This window comes from Venturia canescens, chromosome 4 (genome assembly GCF_019457755.1).
Source record: "Venturia canescens isolate UGA chromosome 4, ASM1945775v1, whole genome shotgun sequence".
NCBI classification, from domain to species: domain Eukaryota; kingdom Metazoa; phylum Arthropoda; class Insecta; order Hymenoptera; family Ichneumonidae; genus Venturia; species Venturia canescens.
The window spans coordinates 15,093,262-15,113,919 of NC_057424.1; the positions used below are offsets into that span (position 1 = coordinate 15,093,262).

At 39.5% G+C, this 20,658-nt stretch overlaps 3 protein-coding genes and 1 long non-coding RNA gene across 7 annotated transcripts; 1 reads left to right on the forward strand and 3 right to left on the reverse strand.

Annotated features, from left to right (window-relative positions):
• Positions 1–8: 8 nt before the first annotated feature.
• Positions 9–8,388, reverse strand: LOC122409890 (uncharacterized). 2 transcript variants are annotated; one of them, XM_043417781.1, is made up of 4 exons: positions 8,176–8,388; positions 4,960–5,052; positions 1,796–4,874; positions 9–1,521 (listed from the first exon to the last, which is right to left on the reverse strand). In XM_043417781.1, exons 1-4 carry the CDS (start codon positions 8,383–8,385, stop codon positions 1,373–1,375), a joined length of 3,531 nt encoding a protein of 1,176 aa, XP_043273716.1. In that variant the 5' UTR covers positions 8,386–8,388; the 3' UTR covers positions 9–1,372. The 2 variants fall into 2 exon arrangements, with proteins under 2 accessions (XP_043273716.1, XP_043273717.1); XM_043417782.1 differs by lacking the exon at positions 4,960–5,052.
• An 81-nt stretch (positions 8,389–8,469) lies between these two features.
• Pka-R1 (protein kinase, cAMP-dependent, regulatory subunit type 1) lies at positions 8,470–20,651 on the forward strand. 2 transcript variants are annotated; one of them, XM_043417788.1, is made up of 9 exons: positions 8,470–8,609; positions 8,829–9,014; positions 9,144–9,330; positions 9,478–9,601; positions 13,172–13,964; positions 18,793–19,099; positions 19,224–19,490; positions 19,770–19,973; positions 20,200–20,651. In XM_043417788.1, exons 5-9 carry the CDS (start codon positions 13,800–13,802, stop codon positions 20,370–20,372), a joined length of 1,116 nt encoding a protein of 371 aa, XP_043273723.1. In that variant the 5' UTR covers positions 8,470–8,609; positions 8,829–9,014; positions 9,144–9,330; positions 9,478–9,601; positions 13,172–13,799; the 3' UTR covers positions 20,373–20,651. The 2 variants fall into 2 exon arrangements, with proteins under 2 accessions (XP_043273723.1, XP_043273724.1); XM_043417789.1 differs by lacking the exons at positions 8,470–8,609; positions 8,829–9,014; positions 9,144–9,330; positions 9,478–9,601; positions 13,172–13,964 and adding an exon at positions 17,169–17,316.
• On the reverse strand, positions 9,365–12,801 carry LOC122409892 (protein FAM234B). Its single transcript, XM_043417786.1, has 4 exons — positions 11,990–12,801; positions 11,472–11,802; positions 10,831–11,403; positions 9,365–10,627 (listed from the first exon to the last, which is right to left on the reverse strand). The coding sequence occupies exons 1-4, from the start codon at positions 12,122–12,124 to the stop codon at positions 9,924–9,926; spliced, it is 1,743 nt and encodes a 580-aa protein (XP_043273721.1). The 5' UTR covers positions 12,125–12,801; the 3' UTR covers positions 9,365–9,923.
• On the reverse strand, positions 15,498–16,865 carry LOC122409896 (uncharacterized). 2 transcript variants are annotated; one of them, XR_006260788.1, is made up of 2 exons: positions 15,818–16,865; positions 15,498–15,598 (listed from the first exon to the last, which is right to left on the reverse strand). It is a non-coding gene; the product is annotated as an uncharacterized lncRNA (long non-coding RNA). The 2 variants fall into 2 exon arrangements; XR_006260787.1 differs by having other exon boundaries at positions 15,498–15,608.
• Positions 20,652–20,658: the final 7 nt, after the last annotated feature.

Here is a 20,658-nt window from a genome sequence, read left to right on the forward strand (position 1 = left end):
TCATTAACTTTCGTTTATCCTGACAATCAGACTTTATTACCACGTCATTTTTTAAGGCATGTAAAATGAGAAAGAAGACAAAACAGTCCAAAAATACACGCCATATTTGAACCGATGTGTTTCTTCGTACTTAATAATTCAAAAAATATCACATATTCAGGATACTGAACGAAAAATAATCGGGATTCGATGATGACACTTGTAACGGGCTCTGCATCAATTTATCACTTGGCCAAATGGGTGTGCAATAAATTATAACTCATCATTCTGATCCGCACAAAGTTTCACATCCGTTGAAAAAGAAAAGAAAAACGATACGAAAAACGCCCACATAATGATCAATGATTGCTCTATTTTTATTTTTTTTTCGCGACACATGTTTGTCGAAAGAATTATCGGCGTCGCGTTACATTCATGGATCCTGCTTTCGTGCTTTCGTTTTTTGACAGGCGTAAAAAAGTCTGATGAAAGAGCGATTCAGAATAAATTCGATCGAATGGTAATCCGACACGAAAGTCACCCTGTTTTCTCCTTATGGATCAGTCGACTAACCTCACTTGGAATTTTCGAAATCGAAATTCTTTGACACAGTTTGACTGATTAAAAAAAGGCTCTGTCAGCCTACGCAGAACGATGGCAAAAATCGACTGACAGAGCCTTTTTTTAATCGGTCAAACTGTGCCAAAGAATTTCGATTTCGAAATTTGCAGCTATCTCTCTCGCACTCACGGTCGCGATATACCGACTGATCCATCCTCTTTATCTTCATTCTATGACTGATAATACAATTTCGTATAATTTCTGGATTGTATTTGCGCGCACTTCTAACAATTATAATCGCGAAAAAGCGCGTGTATAATAATGTATAAAATTAGCCTATCCTTGGAAATTGGGTCGAAAAAAGCTTACAACTCTATTGAAGCAATAGGAGCACAAATAATATTTTGGCGAAAGTTTGCTGTTGAAGACGTAGCGGATACGAATGAGAAAAGAATCTCTCCGATTTTCGATCGGATTTATGGACAAAGTTCTTTTAATCGTGCAACTATAACAGTTTTTCTATTAATCACTTCGAAATCGACTTTTTGAATATCTACGAAAATTAGCAGCCAAACGAGAAATTATTTTCAAATTCTTCCATTCGAATAGCCCAAATATTTTTTAAAAAAATATTGTAGCAAAATTATAAAATGTCTCTCCTGCGACACATTCCACCACAGAAACAAAATCTCTCCTCATCGCTATGTTTTCCCTGATAGAGAGCCCTTGATATGTTAGTTTACTAAAATGGATTGAGAATAAAGATTTTCTTGTTAATTGACGCTCTAGCGATTTCGATTAATCTAATTCGATTTTGCTCAATGCATTTTAATTAAGCGATAACTGCACTCGTCGCCATCCTGTTCAGTCCGCAGGTTCCATCGCCACGATAAACTCTGTAGTATCCCTGTTCTCCCCAATTTGGACCCCAACTGTTCTTTATTATCCAAAAAGGCATGGTTCTTTTGAATAACGGATAAGCTGGAATGAAAACAAAATATCTTTAAAAAAATGTATTCATTTGGTCCTTAAAATTTTTTATGTACGCATGCAGAATTTTTTGGAAACATCAAAATCTCAAATTGAAAAATATCCATAAAGATTGTGTAGACAATTTGAGAATATTTTATTGTACGGATCTGTGAAATCCTTCAACATTTTCTTATTTCGATTAATTCACTACAATATTAGAAAATTATGAAGGAAGTACGAAACTTGAATAAGAAGAAAAGAAAATACAATTCAAATAACTCACTGTGAACTCCGAAGCCAACGATGAGAACGCCATGATCGAGATTATCTCCGCTGCAGAGAACTTTCCACGGATGAGAGATTCCGCCCATGTAGAATTGCATAGCATTGGCATTGATACCGATGCTTATCGGGCCGTTTTGAACGAGCCACTTTGCCATTTCAGTTTCGTCCGAGGTGATGTTCAGTCCGGAAAGGACTTGGACTCGAGCCTTCTTCTTGTTAAAATGGCATTTTTCATCTTTGCCGTCGTACGGATAATCATCTTCGAGTTCGAGGCCACCTAGTTGTTCGAGAGCGCGATACGCGACGTCTGGTAATCCACCATTGCATCCGGAATCCATTTTGTCACAGTCGACAAGCTCTTGTTCCGAGAGTGACAACAATTCACCGTGCTTAATGGCATTGAGAGCTTCAATGTTTCCGGTTACTGAGAAAGCCCAGCAGGAGCCACAAGATCCTTGATCCTTAACTTCGGTAACGACGTTTCGAGTACGCCAATCAAACGATTCGGGTAATTCGATATCCGGTATTTCAGCTTTTGGCAAGGGTATATCATTGTCTGTTCTTAAATCCGGCCTCAGACCCAAATGTCTCGATCTAAATTCATCGGGTGTGAGATCAGCGAATTTCGTAGCTCCATAAACGCCGGTTCCTTCTTCTTTTTCTCTTAATTCCTCGATTCTTTTCATATTAGCCTGAAATATTTTGAATCTATAATTTTTCTCCTCCTCAGATTTATAAACCTTTCCATGGTCACCTATGAACTCCTCGAAAGCTCTCTCGACCCTGAGAGTCTCTGCGATCTTGAGCATATTCTCACTGTAATGTTGACCCCGAAGAGACCTCTTTGAGACTTTTTTCTGGTCCGAATACACGTTGACTTGAATGTCTGGGTGGCCTTTGTCGAGCCACGGTTGTGACCAAACAGTCACTTCGTACTCCTCAATCGGCCTGTCCGCCTTCAATTGACAATTGTCTTTAACGCCTCTGGGGCACGTACTTTCGCCCACGCGAATTCGTATTTTGTTTAAAGTACCAGCGACCACTTGCTCCGTCGATTCCACTATTTTAACCAAATATGGCTCGTACGACAGACCAAAAGTTTCTGGTAATTTTCTCAAGCCTTCTTCGGCATACTTCTGAATTTTTGTATCCTCCTTATCGACAGGAGTTACTCCCCCAGGTATCGTGCCTGATCTGCGAACTCTATCAAGGCTTTTATCTTTCGTTGAAACGATAGAGATTTTAGGATTGCCATTATCTTTCCACGGCTGTGACCAGATAGTGACAAAGTATTCTTCCAAGGGGCTGTTGCTCTTCAGTAGACAATGATCCCCTTGTTGGCCCTTGGAGCAAGTGCTCTCACCGAATCTGACAGTCATTTGGTACTTCATTCCTGACACAACTTGAGCCTTTGGATCGACGATGCTAACTAAAAGGGGTTCGTTCGAGCCTCCATAAGATTTGGAATACTGGCGCAGCACTTTTCTCCCCAAATCTTTGACTTCAGGATCATCGCTGCTCAAGTTTTTCCACCCACCAACGAGTTGTCTTTTGAATCTAGCATCGAGTGATTTCGTCTCATCGAAGCACTGTGATTGATAGACTTTGGCAGTCTCGGATGACTTGGATCGGTCCGTTTGGATCTGAGCTTTGCAAATTTTGACAGTTTCCGGAGCATCATCCGCACACTCGTTAGTGCCTTCGAAGCAACTGCTTTTTGCGGCTTTCATCGTGATGTAATAAACGGTATCGTCGCCAGGTTGTTTTTTCGAGTCGATTATATCCAAGAGGACTCTTTTCTTATTATCAGCGTCGATCTGGTCGAACTCATCGAGCACCTTGAGTGCCAATTGTCTAACAAGATTTTTCTCCTTTCCCAAAGTATCCGACAAGGATCTTCGGGCACGTTGAACATTGTGTTCGTCACGACTGTCCGTTCTTTCCTGCTGGCCATTGGAGTTGCTTCTGACGACAACTTCCTGGCGAACAATATCCTCCTGAACGGGAGTTCGAGGATCGGTGGGCGAGGGCTCGGACTGTTTAGCAGGTTTATAAAAATCGATGTTCTCGAGGAACTCGTCAAACGCTTTGTACTTGTCCTGGAAGCCTTGGGGCTCGTTGACATTCGCGTTATTCGTTTCGACGAGGGTTTTCGTGGCAGTTTCTTCGACAACGGGTCGCCTGGTGTTGGCTTGATCAGGGGTAGAAGTTTTTTGACTGACGGAAGGAAAATCATCGACGGAACTGGCGTAGGGAGATGCGAATTGGGTCTCCTGTCCGGAGCTTGTTTCGCTGAGGTACAGAGCGTCCCCGGTGACGACAGGTTCGCCGACCAACGGATCGGTCAGGGCATTGTAGCTCTCGGGTAAATCGGTGCAATTGTTGCGGACGATTTTCTGGCTGTCTTTTTGCCAGGGTCGTTGCTCGAAGGTGACGAGGCACAATTTTACCGGGGTGTTTTGCAAAAGCTTGCAGTCACTGCGCGGTGACACGGCGATTCTGAGGCAATTCGTTTCCCCGATTTCGAGCAAGAGTTCGTACAACACGACGTTCGAACCGGGCGGAACGGCGCGCGTCACTCTGACGATCCTTATCACCTTGTGCTTGGAATCACTGCCTCCAGCTTCGTCCATAGACTGTGCGACTTGTTCGCCGTAAGCTGCCAAGCCCGGCAACGTCGGACTCAATTCGTAAGGGCAGCCCGCGCAATAATTTTTGTCCGTTGCTCGAACCGCTATGAAAGGTCGCTCGTTCCCATCGGCCACCGTTTGCACCTCGTGATCCAACTGCAAACTCGAATCTCTGTTCCGCTTTTCAAACGTCTCCGTCGTATCCGGCTCAAGCGTATTCGTACTGTTGCTTTGACCTCCATCTTGCGTCGTCTGTTGCTGCGTCTCCGCTTCATCGGATTGCGGATACAAATACATGCACTGGATCGAGTCTGGTCTGACGTCCGTCACTCCGAGCTCCTGTTGACGCAACTCCAGAGCACAAACCTCGTGAAGACACGACGAATCGTCGACACAGTTTGGTTCCAAATTCAACATCAGCCTGTAGATTTTGTAGCCTGCTTCCAGCTTCAACAAAAATTACATTTTTTCCTTCAAATATCAACGTTACTGAAGTATTCGTATATTTGGATTTATCACGGAAATAAAATACTTGGAACTTTTTCTTCGAGCTCGCCGCGCTCCTTTGGCGACGGAGTCCGCTACGATTAAGGAGGGTGGATCGCGACGGTGCAATGTTGCCATGCTAAAGCATGTTAAAAATATTAAGAATTCTTTTAATGATAAGAATTTCATAAAATTTGCTAAATGTATTCTTTCAAAATATATAAGACAATAGAAATTTTTTAGATTTTTCTACCACGTAGCTCTCGAGTAATTGAACACTAAAGTTCACGTGTTAAGCGTAGAGTTGACACATGTACTCTCGTGCATAAGAACTTGGATTTAACGCTCAATTATGCGATAACCTGTGGTAAAAAAATTTGAAAAAAATTGCATTTGTATACTTGATGCCAAAGAATGTTGACACAAAATTTCATCAAATTCTCATTGTTTTGATTTCGTGATCCACCCTCCTTAAGGCAATTGCAAGTAACAAATTGCAAGATACGATCAGCAGAGTGACAAAAAGGCTCCAAATTTTTAATGCCTTTTTTCAGAATTTCCAAATCACCTTTGGCAGCTCATTTTTTAACCCTTGTGTCCATCTGGGGTCAGATCGACCCCAAAATTTTTTTCTCACCCGAATAGCATTTACAGATGAGCATCTCATGAGTAAAACCCCCAAATTAAGAAATCGTTATCCCCTCTCTAAAATAGGGAGCATAGCCACTTGATACTTCAAAATAAATACACTTTTTGGAAGGGTTGCAAAGTCGACTATTTTTCCCTTAAAGCATGGACCCTCGTCTGTAAAACTCTGTAAGAATTTTTTTCGAAACTCAAAATATAATTATTTACGAGAGGTTTAACCGAAAAAGTGCTTTTTACGCGCACTATCAACTTTGGGCACGTTTTTGAACAATGAAAAAAGATTTTTTTGGAAATCCGGCTTTGCAGCCTTAGAGTTGGATCAATTCAGTGCAAAAAGTGATTAAACCTTTTATTCCAAAAAGCGCATAGTTACCGAGATATTCGATGTCAAAAATGACCGGGGTCAAAGTGACCCCGTGTGCACGAAATGTCTCGGTGTGAAGGTGCGCACACTAATGGCCGTTTTCTCCGACGCGGTTAAAACTCAGTTCAATTTTTTTCATATAGTTTCGAGATAAGATGAACCGAGTTTAAAGTCAGATTAACGTTGGAGAAAACGAGCATAAAGGTTTATATTCTATTCGGATAAATTGGCTCGGACGATCGAAGAACGAAATGTGTCCAATTATCGTCGTATTTATTTCATTTGCCTCGGTGATTTTTATTGCTCAGAGTGCGTAAGATTTTATTTCGATAATTCCTTCAAATTCGATTTTTGAATAATATTTGCAATCCTCGCCTCGAGAATGTTTTTTTTTTGTTGACGATACAAAAAATATCGAACGTCGTGTGACGATCTCTGAATAAAAATCTGACAATGTTTGTTTTTGTATCTCGAGCATCAACTGATATGGGACGATCGAAATAAAAGTTAATCATTTCGCCAGATTTTCATAATCAAATTGCTGGAAAATACGAATTTTCCGAGTGACCTCACACGCAACCTCGACCGAAATAATCAGAGATCTCTTTATCCGTGATTTGCATCAAATCTTATTATCGTAAAATTGAGATAAAATAACGAGTACGTTGAAGCGCAGTTCTTCATTATCGCATGCCCAGAATTCCATTTCAGGACACTGAAAGAGGCCTGACAAAGGCTGCAAAACGACGACAAATAATTCGGCAAAAAAATGTTTCATCATGTATATCGATGTAAGACAATAATCAGCCAACGAAAGAAAGCTCAACGACCTTTGGGGCTCAGAAAAGTCGAATGGAAATAAGTTACGATAACCTCTGGATCAAATTCAACGGAGACTTATCGCACGCACGATGCTCCACCACAAAGTATAAATTGCTACAAAATTCGTCGGATGCGCGATCGTAACAGGAGCCGTTTCGACATGTGGAGCAGTGGCACAGATAGATTCGCTTTTTTTCCTTATGGTTCCATTACTTTTTCTATGATAGCAGTGAAATTATCTTTATCAGAGTGTGGGTGTTGAATTATTGAATCGAGACATGCACTGCTTGAACTACGCCGTAAAAAAAATCATTAACACACGATGACCGCGTGCTATAAATGACTTGGTGCTGTGAAATGTACATGACGCAGAAATTGAAAGTGCTCGCACACCGAGTATATAGACGTGCGTGTATACGCTTCTAAATGTGGTCACTCGCTGAAATAAAGAGGTAAAATCAGCAGAGACAAGACTAACGAAGACTAACGAAGGAATCGTTTGATTCCGCGCGAAGCTTTGTTACAACTTCGTAGTATTTCGGTATGATTACGATTGTGGCTTCTCAGACGCGGAAAACAAGCCAATTACGCGTTCGAAGCTCACTAATTTTATTTTTCCACTGTCCGACGATTTTTTTCAGTAACCGCTTCAATGGATTCTTCTTTTGATTTTGAATCGCGATGTTTTGGAATCAGTACGCCTGACGATTTAAATTTCGGCTACGAGGCAAAAAAATTCACCGCTTTATTCCCGTTCCCCCAACGTCGATCTAGCGCAAGTCCAAATTCAGCTCATCCTATGTCGAAAGTATATAAAAAGTTTCGAAATCTTCCGAAAACGGTTTCGCACATTTTCGTTTTCAAGGAACGAACGAACTATCTTCTTTTTTTCTCCGTATATTCTTATGATTATATTTCGTGGAATTGGAATTTCGAAAGTACCGTGGAAATAATTGCGGAGAAGCAGCAATTTCGTTTGAAATTCCAAGGCGAGGGACTTCTTTGGCGATATTTTCACGTTTTTATTCATCGTTGAGCAATATACGTTTGTACGAGTGGAATTTTCACGTAGCCAGAAAAGCACGGTCTTGCATATTCATCGAAACGTGTTTTCGGACCATTTTTTTTTCCGATCGGTTACGAAAAAGTTTGCAACTTCCCACAATTTTCAGCGGTCCCGGGAGAGATTTACCAGACCACATGAAAACGACGATAGCATTTGAAAAATAATAAACAACCGAAGAAAATTAGTTGCAATATGTGCGTAGCTGAGGACCGAATGCCATTGCCGCCCAGTGGAAAAAAACAACAACCAATAACAGTTGGATAGTAAACACGAAAGAACGCGATAAATGTCTTAACGAGTTGCAACGTACGCATGTATGTATGCATTAAAAACATGAAGGAATAGTGTCCTTCGTACATTACCAATTTCTCAGCTCTGATTAAATCTCCGTTTTTATAAGTGTTGCCGGTCGGAGAATTATCATTTAAATAATCTAGTGCACTTTGTTTGAGAAGTTCCGGATCACTGTCCAACGGTATGTTTACACATGTCGCAGGGATAAAAAGCGCGAAAGTTGTAAGCGCCAGGAAACTAATAGTTGAAAAATATTTTGGCGTCTCAAGGTTTGCCATTGTAACGGGATTTTATTTGTTCGTTGGGTCGCTGCGAAGTCGCCTCGACAACGCGAGACACAGTACTAAACGGTCATTAAACAAGTACGTTCGTTGGGATGGTCCAAGAAACGATTCACACACGAAGCAGCAGCACCACGCAGGGGAATGTCAAAGTCTCGCAAAACACGCACAATCACGTTTACACATTTCTATCACCAACACCGCGGAGCAGTTTGTTTTGTGTACTTTGTTAATTCGATTCTAGTCGATCTTTTATCTAACAGCACCTTAAAAATCGTAGAATGGAAACTCAGCTTTGTGTAATTGATTGACAGTTCTGTGACGAACGTCAAACCACTTCACGAACAATTTTTGATGCACTGAACCCTCGAGTATCTGTACCATCTGTACCGAAGCTGTTACGCATTTCTATATTTATATTTATTATTCTTAATCCGGAGGTGGGGAAACCAGCTGACGTGAGCGTAAACAAAGGACAAGGAGGGCGCTGTTGGCGCTGTTCGTTATTGACGATGCTGAATTTGAAAATTGCGCCGTATTAAAATTAACACGTCGTTACCTGTAAAACCACGTACGATTACACTTTGTTCGATGCTTCATATTATTGTGCTATTGCCATTCAAAAGGTATGAATACAATTATTTATCTCCATATTTTTCTATTTTTTTCCGACTCCATGATTAAATTAGTATTGTAATTTTGATTATGGAGAAATATTATTATTATATGGACGCACTGAAAATGAAAAATTGCAGTTTTACCCATTCTTTACGGGCTGTTGAAGAAAATTTAGTTATTCCAAAGTGAAAAGCACGCGAACATTTTGACGAAATTTCGGAAGCAAATTACTTACCATAGGAAGTAATTCGTCATGAGTTCTGCGAGACAAAAAAAAATTCTGTGGACGATGGACTTATTGAAGAACAATAAGAGTGGTAAAAGGTAAACGACTGTGAATGAAAGAAAAACGCTCAGATAAAATTTGTACAATAAATTATTAATCATAAAAGTTTTGGACGAATGTCGATGTGTTTTCTGTAAATAAAACGCGAATCGTCGATAAAATGGTACATAAATTTTGTTTTATAGATACAATGAAACTACAGTTTTCCTCGAAAGGAAACTTTTCGACTAGCAACAATCGGTGCACTTCATACTGCGATGTGTATAAAAAGAAATAAATCAATGAGATCAATCTCGTCGAGTCAAAGAGGTATCTAATATACACACCACACACTATAACATCGTAAATACTTATGTCAAACGATCATGAAATTTGCATAATTAGCTTGCAACGAAATGTGTTAAATCGCTCAAAATTTTTTGCAAATATCTTCAATTTTTTATAACCTATTTTGTCAAATCAAAGAAGCAGATTTAAAAAATGATGCTGGAAAAATTGAATTGAAAAATAACGAAAAAAACACTTCGTTGCATTGCGATAAAGTAACTTCTATGTCGTTCTTAAAACGCATGTAAACATTATGATCGATCATCTCGAAAATAGCTATACACGAATAAATAATAATTTCAGTTTAATTAGTTTGCGTAAGCGGAGACAAGTCTGCATCGAGTTTAACGATTTGTACTTTTGAGACAATAACGATTGGTAATTCGGTGGTGTAGGAAGATCGATAATTGATCAATTCCCAAGTTCCATCGCCGCCTAAATCCGCGATAGCGATCGATCGTGTTTGAAGCTTCAAGTTTGGCTGACAATCATCATTACTGCAATATTGTATAATGTCGCTCTCACTCGCATAGATCTCGTGTACATCGGTGTAATTAACGAATACCATTAGGACTTTTTCAAACAGTTGGCGCTTCATCCATTTTTCGACTTTTTCGTCGTAGGATTTTTCATGATCCTCCCATTGCCAAAATTTGATGGCAAAACCAGTCACATAAGGCTTATCACCGATCGAATAAATAGCCGGTTTCATAGCGTATGTGTTTTCGCTCGTATGATTCCATATTATTCGATCCGATTTACTGATCTTTTGCAACGTCACGTTTGCACTGACCCGACAATCCTCACCTGGACAAGAACCAAAATTTCGCACGTTTAGTTGATAGTAAGGAGTCAGCTGTATCGTGTACTCGGACGGAATTTCAGTTTCCTCCGATCGATTCTCCGGTGTGGTACTCTCGTTGAACACTCGGTTGGACTTGACTTCTGCGAGGTCAGAGTTGTTCGCATGTAGCAACTCGTTTAGCGGTACTGTCACGTTCAACATTTCTATGAGGAAATACTTTGTTAATTTCTATTTCACTGATCTCTGAATTCTAGACGCTACAAGTGTTCATTTCGTTTAAAACCTAAATTTTGTTTTTCAACTTTCGTTGAAGTGTCAGACGTTCAAATATCGTACGCTGTTTAATATTCAAACTCGATTTCTGCCTCGAAATATTTCGCTGTGTTTTCCATTCTGAGATACTTACGATTCGGCGATGTTTTTCCCTTGCAAATATACGAAATATCGCCATTGGATTCGAGCCGGATGATTCGAATGGAATTTCTCGCGAAAGATTCGCAATCGCTGTTCATATGCTCGCCCAAATATTTTCCATTCTTTCCGGACAATAGAATAATCCCACCTTGGGGGTATCCATTTTGCGTGACGCTCAACAAATCGTCGATTCCGTCAGAATCAACATCCGGAATGATCAATGGTAATTGTGGTTTCGTTGGATACAAGGACGTCCAGTGTATTGTACCCGCTGTTGGGTCAATACTGAGCAATAAATTTTCACCGCTCACGATACAATCTGGAGTTTCCGAACCATCCGCATCAAAAGTTGTGCAATTGATGTCGGTAGGCCATTTTTTTTGTAGCGGAACCCACCACAGTAGAGTTCCGGTATTGCCCTGCATCGACAAAACAACTCCACCCTCCGCTGGAATTTCTCTTGCCGCTGTGGCTACTGACCTATTGACGCCAAATCGCTGTCCAAGCAATAAGAATATCAAACTGTACGGTGTCCCGTGGACGACCGAAATCGGACCATGCAGTTCTGAAAAACAAATTATAAACAACCCATTTTTCTGTAAGTGAAAACAAAGATGTGACAAAATGGCTTACCAACACCTTCCAAAGTTTTCTCCCAAGTGATAACAGGCTGGTTTTCCATAACTGGTGGACATATCACTGCATTGTCACATGGCAAAGCATAGAGGAAAACTAGAGCTGTAGCACAGCAAAATAACACAGACAGGACAAGACAAAAACGTCGGAGTAATGACATTTCCCGTCTTTTCCAAAAATCATTCTGAGCCTCGTTATCGGTCACCATAATGGGAACGTCGTCACCGCAATATCTATATCCGCCTTGGGAATCGACTGGATCCTTTGCAAAGTTCTTAGGCTCTTTTGAATTATGGTACCATCCATTTTCCTGAGCAGCTACAGTATCCTTTGTTACAGAGAAATTATTGAGGTGACTACATTTTAGCATATAGAAATTGTTTTCTTCATGATACGTAAAGTAAAATACTTCTTTGTGTCAATTTATCAACGCATACGTGATCATTGAGATTGAAATGACAAAAATTTGGATGTGATTTGTTTAATTAGGCAAAAAAAAATACAATAATCCTCACATGAGTTTTTGCTTGATCTTCGTGATTATTTTCTATGGGAATAGCCAAGCGTTCGTCCTCGTCTTCCGTATCGGTATTGCTCATGCATTGTGGTATAGGCGCATAGCCTTGTCCTGACATTCTTTCGATCGACATGATTCTTTGAAATTTGAATTTCCCACCTGCCTTCGAAGCCTTTTACGTACTCTTACGAGAACGCTTTTTCCTCTTTATCTAATTTATATCGCGAATTTTCGATTTGAATTTTCATTTAATTGATTATATGACGTGTTACAAATATAATTTCCGAGCTGTTCACACTTGTTTTCCGACACTTGTCACTTACTTTTTCACGAATTGTGTCGGGTAACTATAGGGTTAGTTTATTTATTGACACTTGAAACCAGAGCTCTTTGCCGACTAGTGGGGATAAGGAGTAGGGAGGACAGAGACTATGGAAGTAGTAGGGAGAATCGGAAGGAGTTTTTGTTTATTATACTAGCGTTGTTTCGTAGCGATCGTAGCGATGAACTTGGGAAGATATACCTTCATCCTACGAATCTCGGTCGAACCTGTAGATTTTCATCATACAATTCTCATACAATTGTAGTATTGGTAGTATCCCTCCTCAAGAAAAAGTACATGAAAAGGTGGGTATATAACGAAAGTCGTCTAACAAACAACAGCCATCAAAAATTATTTTTGAGAGAGAGAATTATTTTTTATTTTTACTGCAAATATGGCATGAATTTTAATTTTCGAGCAATGTCATTGATGTTTCGGTGTTTACACCTCTACACATGCAGACTTTGCGTTCAGGCGTCCTATGACAACATATTTTTTTTTATTACTTTTACATCTTGTTGAGAGAAAATATTTTATACACTTAAAAATTTTCTATGTGGGACTTTGCATTCCATGAACTGATATACTTCACAATATAATTTATAATTTTCCATAATAAATGTTTTCTCTCATATCAATCAACTGATTTTTTCAATTCTCAGTCATAATGAAAATTATAAATAAATAAAATCTAAATTAAAAAGGGGAAAGTGCCCGTTTAGAAGTGAGGCTCATTTTTCATGGGCACTATCGATCGTAATATTTTTTGTGTCGTGTGGCCTTGGAAAAAGGAGGAGCAAACAACGTAAATGAAATTTTTAAAACATGATCCCTGTAGTTTTGTATTTTGCTTTCTAGAATCTCGTTGTGGCGTCATCTTTGAACCGCATCAGAAACTCTGTAGGAAAACGAGGTCGTACATCCCCCAAGGCGACTCGACCAATGTAAAATTGTATTATTTATTGATTTTGAGCAATCGCGAAGCATCGCCCAGTACATATACGATTCGTCGCAAATATATGTCTCGGAAATAAATAAATCACAGAGAATTTGGATCTCGATGATAAAGCGAGAAGAGTAGTGTGTGATACTCGATAAAATGGGGTTTCAGAGTGAAATTGTAATGTTTTAATTTGGCAGAATCTTTCGCAATTTGACGTTATTTATGCACAGCGTAAAAAAACGAAACACAACCAATGAAAGCCGCTATTGAAGGATTTTATCCTGCGGTTTCTCATGCATTAAAGCTTCTTATACCGCGATAATAATAACCCAAATTTTTTTTAGAAGATAAAAAAAATATTTTGTTTTCCTCAAAGATCGCGATCTCACATTTTCGACGATCTTCTCGGTGTGACAAAAAATTCACACTTTTTGTCCGCAATTTTTTGATGCGTTATCGGTGGATAAGTGATAACGCGTCGCGGTAGAGCGCGGAAGGGAGAAGAGAAAAAACTCCTCAGGTTGTCATTTCGGTGATACAAACATGGCGGCGAATCTCGAGGAAGAACAGAGTTTGCGGGAGTGCGAGAATTACATACAAAGACACAACATACAACAAGTACTCAAGGACTGCATCGTACAGCTTTGCGTTGGGCGGCCACAGAATCCAATATCATTTCTTCGAGAATATTTCCAAAAACTCGAGAGGGTAAGTCAGAAAATTGATTGATTTTTTTACGACAGTAATTTCCCATCCGGTGCTCCGTGTAAGTAAACGTCACGTGAATTGTTGTTCGTTTTTATCAACGAAATATATGCTTACTGCTTTGTTTACGCCTTTATTTACGTATTTTATGATCATATTCAATTTGAAACAATGTTATTTATCCATGCTACATTGGAACTTCAAACTGAATGAGATTGTATATTTCATATCCCGAAAGCAATTTACCAGCAATTCTTGACGAATGAACTTTCCACTGAATTTAGATCACCAATGTTATTTTTCTACAACATGTTTAACTAATTCTTGCTGAATTTATACCTTGCTATCATTTCTAAATCGCATTGATAAATATCAATGAATTGAGCATTTATTATCATTTCGAATGACCTCGATCATATTTATGTCTAATTTGAAATTTAATCAATTGAATTCTTGTCATTCTGAACCAAATGAGAAATTCTGCTTTCCACTTACTTTTGTTAAGAAAATTACAATTGAACCAGGGTCACACTGGGATATTTTTCCTAAACAAAATTCCAGATTTTTATGGATTCATATTTGAAATAAATATTCAAAGCGATTCAACACACTGAGAACAAGTGCAACCCTGCCAGTTCAATCACTACTCTCCAATAAGAATATTTTCATAAACCATTCGCTCCATCAAACGGTAAATATCAATGTCAAAGAAGTAACGGGTATTTCGTTTCATATATTGTTTTTGTGTAAATTGCTGTTCGTGTAATGCAAGGAAAATTTTTCTTTTCCATGTTTTTTCCTCCGCAAAGGTATATCAGTCATACATTGACAGTTGACGAATAATATTAAGAAAAAATCAGACACATTGTGTCAATAACTGTGAAAACTCCAGAATCTAGCAGACTTGAAAATATCTGAAAAACTGAAGCGATTTTCGATGCATTACTGATCATCGATATGCGAAAATAGAACTCGCAAAAAACAAAAGTTCAATAAATAAAAAGATGATTTTTTTTTGTAGCAGGAAATGAAGGTAATGATTTTCCAGAATTTTTTCCCCATTTTTTATTTCAACTTTCTTCGCAGGTCACAGATTACTCGAGAAGGTGTACTCATCCCACATTATGAGAACAAAAAATATTGAGTTTTTGTGAGATTAGACAAAAAATTGATTTTTGGTTAGCTGTCCGCAATAAGAAGAACAGAAGATTAATCAGTAGATGGGAGAAATTCCACATTCTTTCTTTGGCATTCTAATTAATATTCCGGAATGTAAGGTTAAGCATTGTTCTGTACTCGTCATCAATAATTATTGTTTTTTGGGTAATTATCGAAACAAAGCTGTGAGTGGGAGTCGCAATTGAAAAGAAGCTTTTTTTTCATTTCATCATTTTTATCTCCATCATAGAACAAGGTTTTCTTAAGACATCATACAAAAGCGTCGGGACTCACAATTTTGACGTGTAAATTACTGGTTCTCAGTGCGAGAACATTTGATTATTGTTTTCGAAGCATCGTCAACGATGTTTTTTTTTCTTCGTGTTACGAAGACCCACGCATGGGCGGTAGTTTTGGAGACAATTCCTTCGTGGATCAAAACGAGACTTGTTAATCGTAGTAATGCTTCCTCCTGCTACCTGGAATCGCCTTTATTGGTAGTGATTAATTGCGAAGGTCGTTTCGCTTTATTGCTTCGTATTAGGAGTATAGCTCATTATCGAACGACCCATAACGCGTACAGTTTAATATAATATAGCCTGTGTCGGTATGACTTGTATTGTGTAAAAGAACGAACAATAGTGCCACTGTTAAAAAATTTTCGACCTTATTAATCACCCTTAAAAAATAAACGTTACCCCGTAAAATGTCGTTTTTCTTGCAGCCCGGAATTGCGGTTGGTAGATAAAAATATTGTTACGAGTGTGAAGATTTACTGTCGCCAGGAAACGATTTTGATCTGATTTTAAACACGTTAACATGAGTTGAAAAAAGGCCGAGATCCAAAAACGAAATATTGTAAAAAACGATGTGTCGAAGCCTGCTTCGTTGAATCAGAAATGAATTTAATTACTAATTCGCTATTCGTCAAGGTTATTAAATCGGAGATAAACTTTTTTAAACTCGAGTTTTATTTCTGTAGTTTCCGGGATCGACCGTAAGTGGCGCTATTTAATTGGCGCACAGTGCGAATACCCTCCAGAGTTTCTTCTGCCTCCTCAGTTGCTCGCAAAGGAAACGAAAAAAATAGCGGAACGAACCTCCTGTTTTCCGTATGAACGCAACACTCGTGCTTAGAGGTGGGAGGGGGGGAGGGAGGGCGGGAAGCGGGAAGGGGAGGTCGAAAGAAAGGTTATCGCGCATTACACACGCAAAAAAACAAATCTCGATGGGGAAGCCTGGATTTTGTTCTCGTAAAAGGGAAATGAGGGCTCTTTACGTTTATGCAAGCAAACTATACGAATACCTCTTCGTCTCCGTCCCTCTCTTTCGGAGAGCTTTCCGTGTGTGTATATATACACACATCCGTAACCGCGTTGTGCTTCAGAGTCTAGAGAAGTTGGAGAGATTGGAGGGCTCTCGTGTAGGGATCTAAACTTAGAATGTGCTCGAAATATAACGAGTGACACCTTGGCCAATGGGGGAAACACTGAGAGAAAGAGTAAGGAGCTCCTCCACGAAAGAGAGAATCACTAACAAAAATTGTATATAAAAGTGTGAATCTTCTTCAACGCGCGATATAACAAACGAATAACTCGCACGTTTCGGTGCCCAGTTCGTTCCCTTGACTGCTACGAGACGCCAAGCAGGTCGCATTTTTTTTTGCCCACGCACATGGGATCGTCTCAAGAGCGGGAGAAGGAAAGGAGGAAGAGCCGCTTGTATTTTCACGATACCGCGATTGTTGTTCGCTCGCGACGGAGCCACGAGGAACAAGTCTCCGGAGAATAAGAGCGTCAAGACCGAGTGGGAGGGGAGGGGGGGAAGAAGAAAAAACATAAGGGTATAGACGTTCGCTACACCGCCGCAACGGTGAAACGCCACCGGTTCATCTCGATAATCGGATTTACGCGGTCTAATAAAATTACGGGTCGAAGTCACTGCTACGGGATAAAGTGGTCTTCCTTTCCTCCCGTTTTCCCCCCTTTTTTCATTTTATTACCCTGTTTCTGTGCGTACATCGTGTCACGTTCATTTTATAAGTATTAACTTTCACGTATGCGCGAAACAACGTTACGCCTGTATTGTTAAATCAGGCACAAGCATCGCAAACGGTTTTTATATTCCTCGGGCAAAGTGACGCGAAGAACGAGACCAAAGAGATAGGAGATAAATATCTTCTAACGACATGGAAGAGGTAAAGATTCATTCTGAAATAATCATCACAATACGTAACAACGTAATGCACGAAAACAAATTTTTCACTTGAATTTTCTCAGCTGTCTGATACGATTCACTAGATTCACTAGAAAATAATTCGTGCATCATTCGAAAATTATAACGACCGAAATGATTCCGTTCCCACGCAAACTTCATTTTTGTTCCATGAAAAAAAAATGTTGAGTTTTCGCCGAAAAATTAGTGTTTATTTATATACGCGATATCTGAGGTCATCGGCGCGCGTGTGAACATCAGGAGCTATCCCACTCTGTCCAGTTTCTTTATGAAATATATATTTATACATCATTCTTACGTGATCTCCCAGTGACGCGTTTATGATTTGGGCCGTTGAGAAGGTTTTTTTTACGGAACGGGATCGAAGTTTCTCTATAAACTTTCTCCGGGACGATTCTTTAATTTATCTTTCGCTCGCGGTTCGAAAAAATATCGACATTAAAGAATTTTATTGTGTGCGAAAGCCGTCGTCATTTTTCATTGGTCGAAATGTCGGAAAACTAGGAGCCACGTTTATTTTGGTTTAAGAATTGAGGACGTTTCTCGAGCGTTTTAACCTCATCAATTTTACAATTTCCTAATCGTATCAGAAATTCCAATTTGAATTAGTCATATAGCTGCCGACAGTCGCAATTAGACTGGGCCGCTGAAAACGATATTTAATTGCGGTACCTGCTCCAGCTTTATTATTAACGTAGCCGACGTTTCGGCTGTTATTTCCAATTCGGTAATTAAGAACGTAAACAATTATTTTCTCGTAACAACCATTAGCGATATTCGATATCGCAAAAAGAGTGCTGCAAATTGTACGGTTGTTGGTGATCAAATTGAGTGCCAATTGTTTTATTAAACCTACCCCCTTAAAGGAATTTCTCTACACATCCATATTTAATTGCTAACGAACATTGAACTTCTGCTTTTTCTCACGATCGTCACGCCATATTCGACGGACGTTGCATACCAGTAGTGAACTTCGAACGAAATTAAGGGCTCACACTGATGTAGAGGTGTCAGTGTCAAGGGTGCGCAGTAAATTACAATAATTTTTTTTACACTTCAGAATTATTTAAAATCAACTTTAAGGAAGCAAATATTGTTTTTTTTTTTTTTTACGAAACCAAATGTACACTGGAAACGACGCTGAAGTTTGCAACGTCGTAGTCCAACGGAATGAACGAAAAAAAGAATTTGTAATTGACCAGTTTTTTATTTCACGAAAATAAAAAAAGCTCACGTTGCAAACTTGAGCGTCATCACTGGAAGGCTTCCCTGGTCAGGAAAGCACAATTTTCAATTAATTTTGTACAAAAATGATGGCCCTTGAGGGATTGAAATTTTTCGGGCATATTTTCATGACCCAGGTTTCGATGAACCGTAGACTGTGAGAACAACTGCCTTCGCATGTTTTAACACGGTGTTATTTGAATGTTGATATTAGGAACAAGCTCACGATGCGAAGCAGCAAACAGCAACGAGTCCGGAGGACATTGAAGATTTGCCGGCGGGTCAACAAGGCCCTCAAGTGCGTCGGAGAGGTGGAATATCGGCGGAGCCGGTGTCAGAAGAGGACGCGACGAGTTACGTGAAAAAAGTGGTGCCCAAAGATTACAAAACGATGGCAGCTCTGAGCAAAGCCATCGCTAAAAACGTCCTTTTCGCTCATCTCGACGAGAACGAACGTTCCGACATTTTCGACGCGATGTTTCCCGTTATTTTTTTGCCCGACGAGCCCATCATAAGACAAGGTACACACATCCATTATTCTATTTTATTTTCTCACTTCCTTCCCACTCACCTGTCAGAAATAAAATGCCTCGGGGTGAACATTTTTTTTCGCTCGATCTCGAACTATTCCGACGTTTAACGCAGGTGACGAGGGCGACAACTTTTACGTTATCGATCAGGGTGACGTGGAAATATACGTTAACGGTGAGCTCGTTACGACTATCGGCGAAGGCGGAAGTTTTGGTGAATTGGCTCTCATCTATGGCACACCAAGGGCTGCCACCGTCAGGGCAAAAACTGACGTCAAACTGTGGGGTATTGATCGCGATTCCTATCGTAGAATACTCATGGGATCAACCATAAGGAAACGGAAAATGTACGAGGAATTCTTATCCAGAGTTTCTATTCTTGGTACGTGTCACATTAATCTTTTACTCTCCCCCCTTAACCATTTATTTTTTATGTTTCGAATTTGCATATTACGGTTTATATGACTCAAAAAATGGGCAGTTTCGTTGTTATAGAAAAATAGAACATTTTTTCTCTTTGCTTCGAAAACATCGTTGGAGTCAACAGTATTAGCTGCATCTCGACAATGTGAAACTCAGTATCGTCACAACGAAATAGCTTTTTGTCATCAATTGTTTTTTGCACGCGAATTGACTCAAACTAATTGTTTTATTTTATTAGAATCATTGGACAAGTGGGAACGTCTTACCGTTGCGGATGCTCTTGAACCCGTAGCATTCGAGGATGGCGAAACAATAGTTAGGCAGGGCGAGCCTGGTGAGGATTTCTACATAATCGTCGAAGGCACTGCGGTCGTGTTGCAGCAACGGAGCGAAGGCGAGGAACCTTCGGAAGTCGGTCGTCTCGGGCCTTCGGATTACTTTGGTAATAAAAATCATTTTGACTCATCCGGAACGGAGCTAAGAATTGAAGAAACTCGAGGAGGAAATTTACTGCCAATTATATTAGCTCTGAATCATTTTAAATATTGAATCTCAAGACTTTTTTTTACTTCTAAATACTAGAAATCTTCTCAATCAAAATCCCGGTGTTAAGGACTCAAAATAGAATCTTCAGGTTATTGAAACTTTTTCTGTTGGTTCTGTCATAGGTGAAATAGCTCTCCTGCTGGACAGGCCAAGAGCAGCGACGGTCGTAGCTCGAGGACCGTTGAAATGCGTAAAACTCGATAGAGCACGATTTGAGCGGGTCTTGGGTCCGTGTGCTGACATTTTAAAGCGCAACATAACACAGTACAACAGCTTCGTGTCACTCTCCGTGTAAAAATTAAAAAAAAAAACGAAAAAGTAGCGAAAGAACCGCCATTCACAAACTGATACTCGTATGGCAACAACAGTCCTCGAAAATTATACTTCATCTCATTGTTATAATTTTCCTATTTTATTAATATTTTAATAATTAGTGTATCTACGTCGGCTATTAATATATAACATAAATATATGGAAATATTATTATTATTATTATTATTATATTCATATTGTATCGTTAGAATTCTGTAATAAATATCTAATCTATTATTAAAGAAGCAAAATATATAAATGAGCCGCGG

Excerpts from the sequence above, each read along its gene's own strand:
- LOC122409890 (XM_043417781.1), bottom strand. The coding sequence starts at position 8,385 with ATGGCAAACCTTGAGACGCCAAAATATTTTTCAACTATTAGTTTCCTG. Across the intron at positions 4,875-4,959 it reads GCTCGAAGAAAAAGTTCCAA|CTGGAAGCAGGCTACAAAAT; the intron begins GTATTTTATTTC and ends TTTTTGTTGAAG. Across the intron at positions 1,522-1,795 it reads CGTTGGCTTCGGAGTTCACA|CTTATCCGTTATTCAAAAGA; the intron begins GTGAGTTATTTG and ends TTTTCATTCCAG.
- LOC122409892 (XM_043417786.1), bottom strand. The coding sequence starts at position 12,124 with ATGTCGATCGAAAGAATGTCAGGACAAGGCTATGCGCCTATACCACAA. Across the intron at positions 11,404-11,471 it reads GAAAACTTTGGAAGGTGTTG|AACTGCATGGTCCGATTTCG; the intron begins GTAAGCCATTTT and ends TTTGTTTTTCAG. Across the intron at positions 10,628-10,830 it reads GGGAAAAACATCGCCGAATC|AAATGTTGAACGTGACAGTA; the intron begins GTAAGTATCTCA and ends ATTTCCTCATAG.
- Pka-R1 (XM_043417788.1), top strand. The coding sequence starts at position 13,800 with ATGGCGGCGAATCTCGAGGAAGAACAGAGTTTGCGGGAGTGCGAGAAT. Across the intron at positions 19,100-19,223 it reads CGAGCCCATCATAAGACAAG|GTGACGAGGGCGACAACTTT; the intron begins GTACACACATCC and ends CGTTTAACGCAG. Across the intron at positions 19,974-20,199 it reads CGGGCCTTCGGATTACTTTG|GTGAAATAGCTCTCCTGCTG; the intron begins GTAATAAAAATC and ends GTTCTGTCATAG.